The 14,784-nt window shown below is 35.0% G+C and overlaps 1 protein-coding gene across 2 annotated transcripts in view; it reads right to left on the minus strand.

Moving 5' to 3' along the window:
* The window catches only part of EIF4E (eukaryotic translation initiation factor 4E), a 55,622-nt gene that overhangs the window by 10,045 nt on the left and 30,793 nt on the right, over positions 1–14,784 (minus strand). Inside the window, exons 1-3 of one of the 2 annotated variants that reach the window (XM_044680452.1) lie at positions 11,429–11,503; positions 6,157–6,263; positions 3,075–3,170 (exon numbers count right to left, since the gene is read on the minus strand). In XM_044680452.1, coding sequence (XP_044536387.1) covers positions 3,075–3,170; positions 6,157–6,263; positions 11,429–11,503 — 278 coding nt within the window. Of the gene's footprint in view, positions 1–3,074; positions 3,171–6,156; positions 6,264–11,428; positions 11,504–14,784 lie in introns of those variants that run through there. The other variant, XM_044680453.1, reaches the window with a different exon arrangement.

Genomic DNA, 14,784 nt, shown 5'->3' on the forward strand with positions numbered 1-14,784 from the left:
GGCACAATAAGGGAGCCACTAGAGTTGTTGATAAGACATGATCAGATTTTGTGTTTACAGTAAAAATCACTATGGAGGTAGTAGTATGCTTGTAATCCTAGACTGAATGTGGGTGAAGAGTTTGTGGTAATTAGCAGGCTGTTCAATAATGAGCTAAGGGTGGTAGCTATGTGAGTAGAGAAAGAGTCAAATGGTGAATCTAGATTATAGAGTACATTATTAAACTTGTGAGCATTTTAAAGAGAGCGGATGATTTAAACAGATTATAACAAAACTGACCAATTTCTTTTTTTTTTAAATGTCAAAAATGACTAAGCTTTTCAGGAGAAAGCCATGGACATTCTTTGTCTGAATTCATTGAGATAGCTGACAATATCTCTCATGAAATATCCTTGTGGGGGGGAGAAGAAAAGAAGGATAGGGAGATGAAAAAGGAGAGAAGAGGATACTAGATAAAAAAATGGACTGCTATAACTAATAAGATACAAAAGTGTTGACCTTTCAAAATGGTGGGAATACAAGGCCTTTTTCTTGTTCAAATTTTAAATAATGACTTGGACGATATAGCATGTGCGGCATATTTATCAAATGTGCAAACGACAGGAAGTTGTGACCAAAAAATATCACCTTCAAATGAGGCAATCTGAGCCCAAAAAGAACTTCACAGCCTGAAATGATGGGCTGATGATAACAAGATGAAATTTAACAGTTAAAATGTAAAATTAGGCATTTGGATAACAACGACTATACTTTATATAGGAGATATGGCTAGAAAGCACTACTTGAAAAAATATCTAACTGAAAATAGAAATACATCAATCAAAATATCCAGAAAATGTTCCTTGATAAGCCAAAAGAAATATAACAGGATAAAAGAATTATTTTTAAAATGAACTTGGAATGTGTGTAGGCCAGGTATTCAGACTAGGTATGAATTGTGAAGAGATTACTTTGTTCTAATGAACAAATAGAGGAAATTAATGCAGAATATATCAAAATAAATCTGTTTTAAAAAGATCCAATGGAAAGAAAAACAACAAAGAAAAAATTATGACAAATAAGTCAGATTAGAAACCCAACATCTTGCATAAAGAATTATTTTAATTTTTACAAAGGCAAACTTTTTTAAATAAAAGATTCTTGACATAAATGGTCAATCACCAAAGAAAAAAAATTATGAAGTAATTTGAAAACATGCTCAACTTTAAGAATAATCAGAAATCAAATAAAACGTTTGAGGTTCCACTGTTCCTACCAAATTTACAAAAATAATTATTTTTGTAAATTTGGTAGGAACAGTGGTTTTGAAATGAAATTTCATTGTGTTTCATTGTACAACTGAAAATCAATGCAATCTTCTGGGAAAGCAACCTTTTTATACAAGTAAAAGGTACAATCCTAACAACTTTAAAGAACAGGAATAAAAAAACTTATGAAATTTGTGTTTAATTTCAAAACAAATTTTTATTTATGAAATGTTTTAAATAAATGCTCATTTACATTCATTATTACATGCAAATAGTTTTGCCTCATTCCATCCTCAAATTTTCTCATTGAGAAAGAAGAAAAAAATCTCAGGATCTATAACCATGTTTGTTAAATCTATGGCACATATGATCTATAACCATGTTTGTTAAATCTATGGCACGTATGCCAGAGGGTTGCTCTCCTCTCCCTCTCTGCACACCTGAGAATATTTTTCATGTGACTCGTCCCCTTAGTCCAGCAGCCCAATGGGAGCACTTTTTCTCTACCCTACATGGGGTGGGTTGTGGGTGAGTGAGTGCTCACATGTGGCCTGAGGGTTGCAGTTTGGAAACTCAGTCCCTAATAGGTTTGCCATCACTGGTCTTTAAATTCAATGAGTCAGTAGGATAATACAGCATTTAAAGAAGATAATTTGATAGAAAAGGGCAGTCATGTTTAGAAGGGTCACTGACAAATTGGAAACTCTTCTTGAGTGAGAGATGATCAAAATCCAGAAGAGAGGAGCCAGATTATCCGATATGAGGTTGATGGAACTGAGAGTATAGAGAGAAGTCTTGGAAGAAACAAGTTAGCTATCTTCAAATAGGAATCAGATTTCTACTTGACCTAAAGACTAATTTGCCTGAAGGCAGGTGGACATTTGTCCCAGATGGGGCATACTGAGATTCTAGATCTAAGTAGGAGTAGAATTATCTGACCAGACAGGTTCTTTCCACATACAATTCCAAAGTGGTAAGTACTCTTGATATATTAACCAACTTATACTTTCTGGTAAACTAAAGTTCTATTCCAGTTTGATTTTGCTTATTTATTTAGTACAGTGTGAAAAGAATCAAGAAATGTATCACCAGGGCTACTAGGTAGCATAATTAGTAGAGAGCCAGGCTTGAGGCTAGAAGGACGTGGGATCTGGCCTCTGACATACTTCCTAGATGTGACTCTGGGTAAGTCACCTAATCCCCATTGCCTAGACCTTACCATTCTTCTGAGTTAGAACTGATAACCAATTTTAAGATTGAAGGTAAGGATTAAAAACAACAACAAAAAAACATCGCAACCAACAAGTACAAAAAAAAAAACAACAACAACTAATACAGCCATTAATATGCTTCTTTTAAATATGCTTGGTCACTATTTTTCAGAGGCATAAACAGACCACACATAATGGACCCTAGATCACAGTACATGAGAAGGATGGATGATGGCTAGAGCAATTCAAACCATCAGACAGTCCCTCCCACCCTCCTAATATGACCCTAGAACTCCTAGTCATAAGGCAGTATTGTGACAAGTTTTAAATGCCACTGTCAAATATTTTCAGAGACAGTAAGGAAAGTGGTATGATATTCTTGCCAGGGACTGAAAGGCTGCTGAGAAGGGAAGATTCTCAGGACATCCATATGTAATTTCTTAGGAAATAGTTTTAATATTCACATTGTTCAGACCATAGAATTTATTAACAAGGCTGATTTAACTAATGGTTAATGACCCCCAAAGTTGCATAAAAACATGACAAATGTTATGATCAAAAAAGTAAACTACTCTAAATACAGTTTAAAAAACCCAAAATAAAAAATGTTACTTACGCCCAGAAGTCCTCAACAGTATCAAACTTAGAGATCAGACGAAGGTTTGCTTGCCAAGTTTTGCTCTTATCATTTTTAAAAAACCAGAGTGCCCATCTAAAAATTAAAAAACCAAAACTGTTAATTTTGAAACCAGAGGTGAATATTATTCCAATAAGGGAAAATAGCAGTGAGAGGAACTTTATACAGAAGAGTTAAGGAAAATGAGATATAAACTTTTGCACTGGAGATTAAGATTACTATCTAGTCTATTCTATAGACATTTGTAATTTCTCAAAAGTCATCTCTCTCCCTATATCATGATTCACTTATCACAGCTTAAAAAAAATCTAATTCTACATTGTGGAGTTTTCACCATATTGCAGGATTTTGCAGATGAATACTGTACTGTCCACAATGGAAATGCAGTACTCCACTACTGCTTGTGCAAGTCTGCCAACATGAGATTATACACAACACACTATTGGCTGATGGAATGAAAGGCAACCAACGACAGCTTTGTGTTCTGTGTCCTGTGTTCTGAGCGTTGACTGGCTCAGTATTATTTATACAAGTGTGGGAAAGGTTAATAAAAGTATGGGAAAAGTTTATAGGAGAGTGGGAAGGGTTTATAAAGCCTTAAAATATATATAATAAAATAAATATAACACCACTACTTTTGTGGACTTTCACCTAATACAGTGGTCTCTGGAACATAATAACTCCTGCGATAGGTGGGATCACTGTATATGCAATTTGAAATGAAAGGAAGGGTTCTGGATTGATGAATTTCCCAGATTCTTAACTCAAGTACCAACTCTTAAAGGGAGCACTCCAAACTCTATTATCATTATCAAATATTGTACCAGGTTATAATATAGCAAATTCTCTAATATGTACAAAGAGCCAAATATTTCTTCTGTTCCTGTCCTTGACTAGCTAACATTTCACAATCAATTCCTTTGAGTATCACAACATCATTGTCTGCTCTTTCCATTTGTGGATTCTAATCTATCATCCTTCAAAAAGAACTGTTAAGGAAAAGCTGATAGATCAGGGAGGTGCGATAAACCAGGAACCTTAATTATAATATCAACTAAACAGAACTCAGAAAGAGCTTTTTCTTCTTGTTATTCAGAGGCTGTTTTCAACTAAAGGTTTTCCTGGTTGTGCTTTATACTATTATCCATGCATACATAAAATACTAATAAACTGTTCCTGGGACAATTTTTTTTAATCAAGATTAATCAAGGCTTTGATGGATATTCTTATCAATGCTGTTGTAACAGACCAACTATAGGTGTGAATGCCAGTAAATTATTTTAGAAGGACTACTATTTCTTTAGATTTGATTATTTAAAAGTGGGTTAACTAAATCATTTCAAGGCAGGGGGGAAGGTTATGGGGAAATAGTAAATCGTTTTAGTATGTATAAGTTGTATAGGTATAACCACAAATATTAATTAAAAGAGGCTTAAGTTAATATCATGGTGGATAGAGGCCCAGCTTCAGATTCAGAAAGAAATATGTGTTTAAGAGTTACACATACACCAGTGGAAATGTGCATCAGCCATGGGTGGGGGGAGAGCAGGGGGGTGAAGGGGAAAGTAGGGGCATAAAGTATGTAAACAGGTTAAAAATGAATATTAATAAATGTTTAAAAAAAAAGTTACACATACTAGTTGGGTGACCATGAGGCAAATAAAACTACCACTCTATGACACAAAGAAATTAGTCAGACAATAACAAGTTGCTGATCTGCAATGGTACAAATGAAAATCACAAATCCAGTTCACATAAGCATCTGCCTCATGTTAATTTATTTACAAAGTGCTTTGTGTCTAACTGAATTTAGTCAATTTAGGAGACTGGCTAAACAAGTTGCTGCATATGATATATTACAGAAGCGACAAGGGAGATGTGGTTTCAGAAAAACCTGGGATGACATATATGAACTTAGGCATGAAGTGAATAGAACTAGCAGAACAATGTAAATAATTACAGAAATATAATGACCATCAACTATGAAAGATTTGGCTACTTTGTTCAATACAATGATCCAAGATAATTCCAAAGGACTCAAGATGGAAAATGCTATTCACCCCAATTAAGTGTTTTATATTTAATTGAAAGTGAATGCTATAAGGGGCAGCTGGGTAGCTCAATGCATTGAGAGCCAGGTCTAGAGATGGGAGGGTCCTAGATTCAAATCTGGTCTCAGACACTTCCCAGCTATGTGACCCTGGGCAAGTCACTTGACCCCCATTGCCTAGCCCTTACCACTCTTGTGACTTGGAGCCAATACACAGCATTGACTCCAAGACGGAAGGTATGGGTTTGGTTTTTTTAAAAAAAAATTTAAAAAAAGAAAGTGAATGTTATGAAATTATAAGTGTGACCCCAAAGATGACTTGCATGAAGATATCTCCTTTTTCTACTCTTCTTCCTACTAGAAGATGAGGGTCTAGGGTTGCAGGTAAGAAAAACTGCATAAAGTATCAGATCTTTCTTTCATGTTTTGATTGTTTTTAAAAATATTTTTTGTTATAAGAAATTGTTTTTAAAAAATAATTTGTATTTCTAGTGCCCGGGAGATACACAGTTCAGCTTAAAAACATTATGCACTATTTAAAGGTAGCTATTTAAATGAATGCTGCACTGTACTCAAGATATATATACATGGGTCATCTAGAATGTTTCTTCTGTAGGCAATGTTCTGCACCATTTACCTAAAATCGTATAAAGTTCAAGAAACTTAATGGACAACTATATACATAGAATTATTTAAGGAATTGGAAGGGAGATTACAAGACCAGAGGGATACATGCAAAAAAGATTAAGGTTTAAAGGATTATGTCATCTCTTATTAATTAATTATAAACTTCTAAGAGGTATAAAAGTGTAATAGAGCTAATTTTGAAGGTAGGAAGATCTAGGTTCAAATCCTTCTTCTGAAATGCTCTAGATAATTCTCTAAAATTGTAAACTACAGATAAATGAAGGGAGTTGTCACACCAGATCTTACCTACACTGATGAACGTCCTGGGCCTGGAACTTTGTACAAAACAGATCAAACCTTTTGGGATATGCTCAAAAGGCTTACCTGTTCTGTAGTGGATGTTTAACGTAGTGTTCAGGGTTGGCAACCTCCTGATTGGTTTCAGTTTTTTCTTCTTCTGCAGGTGGGGGGTTAGGAGTGGTGGTGGTTTCCTACAAGAAAATAACCAAATATTATATAGTTAAACTCTAGTTTCATATAAATTTCATTTAACTTAATCTTCAAATATCAATTTCATTTTACAAGCAAAGGTATAATAACTCTTTAAAAAATTTTTAAACATTCATTAAAAAAATTTTTTAGTTCCAAACACTTTCCTTCTCTCCATCATTCCCCCACCTATTTAGAAGGCAAGCAATATGACATTATTCATGAAGTCAATCAAAATATTTTAAAATTAGCAATATTCTCCCCACCCCAAAAAAGGTGTGAAAAGCATTATGTTCAATCTGCATTCAGATTTCATCAGTTCTCCCTCTCGAGCTGGACAGCATTTTTCATCAAGAGTCCTTTGGAACTGTCTTGATCATTGTATTGAACAGAGTAGCTAAGTCTTTTGCGGTTGATCATTGTTATGATATTGTACACTATGTAAAAATGTTCTCCTGGTTCTGCTCATTTCACTTTGCCTAAATTCATATACATCATTCCAAGTTTTTCAGAAACCATCTCTTCTCCCCTGTCACTTCTATAAGTTGCTCCTCAATTGACAGGCATCCCTTCAATTTCCAATTCATCTCATCTCAGTAAGTGACATGGTCCAAAGTAAAAAGCCTCTTAGCTTAGAAATCTGGTCATTAGATTAGAAGGATTTTAAATATTTTACAACTGTAAATGTTGTTCTCTAGTCTAAATTCAACAGACAGCTTTTAGGTACAAGTCTCTTTGCTAGATTCTCATTACCAAGAAATAGAATACCATTACTTCTATTATTAAGTGTTGGTTGTTATTCAGTCACTTCATGACCTCTTTTAAGATTTTCTTGACAAAGATATTAGAGATCAGTTTACAAAGAAGAAACTAAGGCAAAGAGCCATAATAATGACTGCTAGTAGTGTCTGAGGCCACAACTGAACTCAGATCTTGACTTCAGTTCCAGCACTACTCTATCCACTGTGCCATCTAGCTACTCCTTATAAAAATGATTGCTTCCTTTCCTTTACATATGTAAAAACTTATGTCTAGGAACACATATACACTTTTAGACAGAAATTAGAAAAGTTTACTATTTTAACAGTTATACTTTGTTTTAAAAGTTTGTATTAAGAAAAGTCAAATTCCTGAAAAATTACTTTACTTAAAAAGAAAGATCAGGGAAAGAAGGTAACAAAAAAGAAAAAAAAAAAAAAAACGAGCGTTAAGTTATTAACAAATTTGCGAAACTCAGAACTAACCATAATGCCAAAATTTAAGGACACCTAAAACATTAAGCTTGAGATTTAGCAGAAGAATACTCAAAATGTTACTCTGGTTATATACCACAGTAGCTTAGTAGTATTTTTCCTACCTTAATAAAACAAAAACAAACCCTTATCTCCTGTCTTAGAATCCATACTAAATGGTGATTCCAAGACAGAAGAAACAGTAAGGGGATAAGCAGCTGGGGGGAGGGGGGAGGTTGGAGGGGGGGGGGGTGTTAAATGATTTGTTGCCCAGAGTCACATAGCTAGAAAGCATCTGAGGTTGTTACATTTGAACCCAGGGACCTACTCACTCCAATTTGGCTCTCTATCCACTGAGCTAACTAGCTGCTCCTTCTTTCCTACTTTTTGCTGACCACATGTCATGAAGAGATCAAAACAATAACAAGTAGGATGTAGGTGAAGAGCTAGTTGGGCTGTTATGTACCGTAGAGGGGTGGAAATTGGTGTGATTATCCCTCAAAGAAGGTATGGAATGCCACCCCCAAAAGTTTTTTTAATCAAGCTGTATTTCAAAAGTTCCACTTATCTAAAATATATATAAAATATTTTGGTAAAAAAAGTAAAATTGCTTCTTTGTATCCTCCCTGAGAGAATAGGTTCTAGTCATCTTTCTGAAGTCTTCAGAGGTTGAATGACCACTTTAAACAAGATGACTAGAAATTTCTTTCACATATAGGTTGGACTAGATGTCCAATGGAGACCCTTAGAACTCTCAAATTCTGTGATTCTGCAGTGAGCATCCCCATCCCCCTAATTTTACATGAGAACATATATTGATAAAGTAAATGGCTACATTCAGTGTCACTAGTTTAGAAAAGGTAGCAGTGGAATTGGAACATAGATTTTGTTTATTACAAATTCAGAATTCTTTCATTTAACTCCATATTTATTCTTTTGTTTTTTTGCCACTGCCCAATACCACCATTCCAGCCTCCATTTTAAACACCTGGCAAAAAATGTTAAAATGTTCGATCTTGTTATTTTGTTTTCTACTGCTCTTTAAAGTGTTGACCTTTGTAGATTCTAAAAACCGTAGGAAACTTATTTTCCTTTATTTTTTTATAAGTTTTAGTCATTGTAAGTGAAACTTGCTTGGTAGAGCCTATATAATTAAATATCTAAACTCAATTCAATTAGGTGGCACAGTGGAAATAGTTCTGGGTGTACAGTTGGAAGATTGAGGTTTTAAATGTGACCTCAGGCACCTACTAGTTGTATGAGTTGACCGTGTCTCTGCCTCAGTTTCTCCATTTGTTAAAAATGGGGATGTCATCTGCCCTCCTCCCAAGGTTGTTGTAAAAATAAAATGAGATAATATTTGTAAAGTGCCTTGTAAAATTATTCAGGTAGATCATTAAAAGGCTTTACTATATTTTAATTGATGCTATATTTGATTTAAAAAGGTAAGAATATATTATAGTAGCATCTTATAAACTTAATTACTGAGAACAAATACTAAAAAAGACTGACAAATTCTAAAAACAATTTTACAATAGATCTTTCTCAAAAGGCAATTATCAAATTAATTAAAATAAAACTTCAATCTGATCCCCAAAGTAAGCAGTCTACCACTTCCCTCCAGTATACTTTTATGAAAGTAACAAAATTAAGAGACTATGCTTATGTACTTTATGATCCACAGTAAAAAGGATTCCATTTAGGCAATATATATCACTTCGTATCTCTGGCACATTGTAGAGATGGTTCTGAATAAATGCTTATTGCCTTAACCATATGGCAAAAAGTTTGTGGAAAAAAAGCCTTTCAACAAATTTTAGGGCTATTAAAAATTTTTTGTTATTATGAAGCAAAAAAATTAAATTAACCAGAATCTTCATAATTCCTATTTTATTATGTTCTCTATTTTTAATCTTTATTTCTATATCTGGTGATTAACAATGAATCATTTTCTTAAATAATCGATCCTTTAAAATATTCTATATGAAGATTTTTTAAGTTGAATAATCTTTCCCCCAATAATTTTTATAGCCAGAAGAGATCTTACAGGCATCATTTCTAACTCCCTTCATTTCACAGAAAAAGGAACTCTTATAGCCCAGGTTTTTGCCTCAAATTAACATGGGTAGCAAGTGGTAGAGAATGGATTCCAGACCCTGTTCTAAGACTCCAAATTCCTTGCCCTTTTCTATTGTACCACAATGTCTCTTTAACACTTTGTCTTTAACATAATGAAAGAAAATAGATGGATAAACAAGATAAGACAGAGGATAAAATAGGCAGGCAGGCATTGAGGGCCCAGGGTGAGAAATTCTTTATCAAAGCAAAAGTAGATTGGTACCTGCTCTGCAATGAAGTTTTCAAATTGTCTGGGGCACTGAGAGATTAAATAACTTGGTGACTTGCCACATACATGTCAGAGGCAAGACTTGAATAAGATTTTCCAGATTCCTACCTGATACTCCCTACCAGATACCAGTGTTTCTGAGAGGGAACTAAGCTGAGACTTTAGAGATTCATTTAACAGATACTTATAAATTCCTATTATGCAACAGGACCATGCTAGGAGATACTCCAATGTACTAGAAAGAAACAAAGACAAAAACCAAAGAGCTCTGGCAATTCAAGGCACTTCCAGTCTACTAGGGAGATCTGTAATCACAGAGATAGATGTTGTAATCGATAAGGAAAGAATGCATGCAGCACACATCTAAAAATCTGAACCTAGAAGACTATAGAATACATTCAGTTAGACAATGACTAGAAAGTTATTTGGCTAGAATACAAGCACATAAAGATCACTAATATGAAATAAGAAAATTGGGTTGGTGCCAGATTGTAAAGAGATAACACATATAGTCTAGAGCAGTGATTCCCAAAGTGGGCGCCACCGCCCCCTAGTGGGTGCTATGGCAATTTAGGGAAGCGGTGATGGCCACAGGTGCATCTGGGGCAGTGAATAACTGTAAGGGGGCAGTGATAGTATGTGACAGGGGGCGCTAAGTAATATTTTTTCTGGAAAGGAGGCAGAAGGCCAAAAAAGTTTGGGAACCACTGGTCTAGAGGCAATCAGGGAACCATTTAAAGTTTCTGAATAGAGGAATAATGGGGGTTGTAAAAAAACTGATTTGTTGTGGGCAGGGACATAAGCTACAGCATAAAGAGTGCTTATTGGGAAATAAAATTGTAATGATAAAGAAAAGGCATTCATATAACTTTTTTTCACATATATAAACTTTTTAAAGTTTCACTCCATAGGGGAGAAGACCCACATTTGAGTCTAAGATTCTTTACCACAAGAAGTTAGACATGGTTGAATCACTTGCTGAGAAAGACTACAGCATATGGTTCCCTCACCTCACAATTCAATCAATTATCAAGTCCTCCTCCATACTTCTACAAGTTCTCAAATAGAATCACAGGGGACAAGATTCAGGTGTGATTTTTCTAGGTCATAGCCACTTCAGTGCCCACATCTATAAAGAGCCAATAAAAAAGGACTAAAGAATTAGAAAGCAGAGACAATACAGTCCAGTCAGTCAAATCATCAAAAACTACATTAACATTAATACCAAGCCCATCCCCTGAAAGGAAGTTATATAGTAAGTTCAAGAAAGGGCAGAGTGCCAATAACTGGTGCTGGGGGGACCAGGAGTAATTGAAAAGACATCTGGTAAATAAAATTGTCACATTTAGCATTTGACTTAATACCAAATCTCAGCTCCATAGTGCTTTATAGTGATCTCTTGTATAATTCCACCCCACCTAAGTGAGAAAATGAAGAGAAAGGAATAAAACCTTGTGGCCTTCCTCCCTCAGGGAGGAAGTGTTACCTGAACTACGTAGTCTCATCTGTTTGAACCTGGTTAAGTCACAACCTCTGAGCATTGCCAATTGTATTCCTGTTATAACCCAGACAAGTGGTTATCCAGGACCTGCTTAATGGCTTCATGTGAAGGGGGACCAACCCAACGACCTCTAAAGGCAGCAACGTCTCTCAAATTTCTCATCTCTGTTCCTAATTCCAAGAGCAGCCCTCTGGAACAATACAGAAGACATTCAATCCCTCTTCACATACAAGACAGCTTTTCAAATGCCTAAGAGGCCATTGTGACCCACTCGAAAATACATTTTCTTCTCTCCATGCTAAACACTCCTAGTTCCTTCAGTCAAATGTCATAGGACATGGTTTCTTGTCATCTTGGGTTCTTTGAAAACTCTACCTTATCAATGAACATTCTAATGTGTGTTTCTGTTTCTGGTGTCACAATACTCCAGCTGTTGCTTGATCTAGACAGAGTAGAAAGGAACTACTAACTCTCCCTGGTTCTGGAAACTATCTCTCTTCTCTTAAATGCAACCTTGGATTGCCCATGTCACATGATCTTTATCAACAGTTTTGTCAGTGCTCTCCTATATTACCCTTGAATAGTATTCTCTCATCACACAGGTACAGTTTTACTATTTGATTTCATTTTTGATTCAGTTCCTCATTCTAGCAATTAAGATACTCTTAGTTCCTGACTGTCATCCAACAAACATCACCTGCAAATCTGATAAATATAAAACTATGTAATTGTGTAAATTATCAATAAAAAATCTAAATGTTTCAGGACCAAAGAAAAATCCCTCAGGCACTGCACTCAAAGCAACCCTAAAAGTTCATATCAAAGATCACTCTTTGGGTGTCCAGACAAGCCCTCAATCTGAATCAATTTCAACATATCATTTAGTCCACAACTAATCATTTCTAAAGGATAACATGAAACATACTTAGCCATATGCTTTTCTGAAATCTAGGTAAACTATTAAAAGTTATACCACTTCTTTTGATATACCAAGAATGTAACTGTTGAAAAAGAAAAAGGAAAGGGAAGCCTAAATGGCTTGGGGAATAGCCCTTGCCAATCTTCTGCCTTGGAACACAGGTACTTAGAATCAATTCTAAGATAAAAGGTTTTTGCATTTGTTTTTTAAGAAAAGGGAAAAGTTGACTTGTTCTTGATATTGAAGTCAAGTAATCTTGGTGATCCACTGCTTCCACTTCAGAAATGATTTCACTAGACAAGGGCACTGAAGGGTCCTCCCTTTTCCAAGATCAAATCATATAACAACCAAACAAAAGTACTATAAATTTTGTTTGCAAAAGGGATAGAAATTTCAAAGAACTTCCTATTTTGCGGCAACTTACAATCAATGTAAGAATTGTAATGTAAGAAACAATAACAGAACAACACTATCTGTACAGTGAAGCTATTACTATTTGTTGTACCTCCCTCCCTCACCAGGCTATTATGAACAAATAGTCCTATACAAGCCCTCAAAAGAATGTGAACTATGATGAAGCTGTTAAAGGTGATCACATCATACTCCCATGTTTCCCCAAATCCTGATGATGTTCTAAATAATGTTTCATTACACAGAAACTAACTTATACAATATGCCATGTGTTATTATCACAGGCATATACTGCGCCTAACAACTCTAATTGGTTCCATGAAAAAAAAATTATATTGGGTGAATAAACATTACATAAAACAGACAGTTCTATAGGAATAAGGGAAAAATAAAAATAATAAAATGTATTTACTTTTGTATGAAGTTTGAGTTACTGCAAGATATATTTTAAATACGCCTGCTCAAATGTCATTTGCACAATAAACAATGGAGGTCATGTCATCAAAAAAAACTATGTAATTTCAAACTGGTTGATTTTTTACATCCCAAATAAGCAATGTACTTACTTGGATGATACTCTTACCTATTATTACCTTGCTACTGTACAAAAGGAAAAATATTCCCAACTACAATTCTATACATATCAAAGCACATTAATCCATTAACATCTAAACCGAGGGATATCAAGGTCAAATAAACTAGTCTCCTTGAGTGTTCAAATTACATGCCAGAAAATATCTACATTTTGGTACATTTAAAACTATATACAAATTATAAAGACATAAATGAAAACTTTTAAAAAGTGGTTTCTATTTAGCAACATCTCATAGCCCTGAACTTACTGATGGTATTCTCAAAGGTACTATACCCCAAGAGTCTCTCTCCCTGCCCCAACAATAAAACCCCCAAAACCTTTTCTCCTCACTGCCATGGAAGTCAAACTTTAAGCATCATCCCCCTACAAGAAGGAGTAGCTCAGTTGACTCAGGATTTATTATAATCATATAAACACCTCTCCCAACACTATTAGAAAGCATTATATGGTCAGAGGGTGCGCCAAGGCAAGCCAAAATCTTGTTTAGGATCATCTCTATAATTGGGGAAAAGAGGTGATGTTATGGGAATGGTGGAAGGTAGTAGCTTTCCTACCGAAAATGCCACCCAAAATACTCCCCTGCTGCCTTGCCAAAATTCAAAAACCTGTCAGACCCCAGAATTCAGGTTTATAATTAGTTCTATAATTTGTTTTTGTTGAGTCATTTCAGTAGTGTCCGACTCTTCATGACCTCATTTTGGGGCTTTCTTGGCAAAGCTAGAGTGGTTTGCCATTTACTTTTCCAGTTCATTTTAGATGAGGAAATGAGGCAAACTGGGTTAAATGATTTGCCCAGGTCACACTAAGTATTACAATACTGCTACATAATGAATTAAATATAAAATAGGCTTCTGCAGGCTAGACTGGAAACCTATTAACCATTTAAAATACTGTTTCTATGAGAAAATGAATATTGAACACAAAACCACTATGGTGGAGTCGAAGAAGTCCAGGATTTGGGGTGAAACTGGTTCGAATATATTATGGGGAAGTTTACTTTTCTGGACATCAGTTTCCTCACTTGTAAAATAAAGGGGAATGACCTCTCAAGTTCCGTTCTAACAACCTAATTATAAAACTTGTAAAAAGACTACATATTTAAAGTAAAAAAATAATATACTCTTTCCAATTCTCAAACAAGTTGAACAGAGAAATGCATTTAACTGGGACACTTATTTTTGACTTGGAGATTTGAATAAGCAGAGTATACATTCACAATTGAGTGGCAATATAGTTAACAAAAACCAGAGCCAGACCAAATAATTTTAGAGTTTATTTTTTTTATACTTCTATATTTATAAGCTGTACCGAATCAATGATCCTACAAATATCACAGGTCATAAGAAGAAACCTGGCTGGATAGAACAAAATCAAATTAATGACAACAAAAATTAATTATATCGGGCAGCTGGGTAGCTCAGTGGATTGAGAGCCAGGCCTAGAGACGCGAGGTCCTAGGTTCAAATCTGGCCTCAGACACTTCCCAGCTGTGTGACCCTGGGCAAGTCACTTGACCCC

This window comes from Gracilinanus agilis, chromosome 6, assembly GCF_016433145.1.
Source record: "Gracilinanus agilis isolate LMUSP501 chromosome 6, AgileGrace, whole genome shotgun sequence".
NCBI classification, from domain to species: Eukaryota; Metazoa; Chordata; class Mammalia; order Didelphimorphia; family Didelphidae; genus Gracilinanus; species Gracilinanus agilis.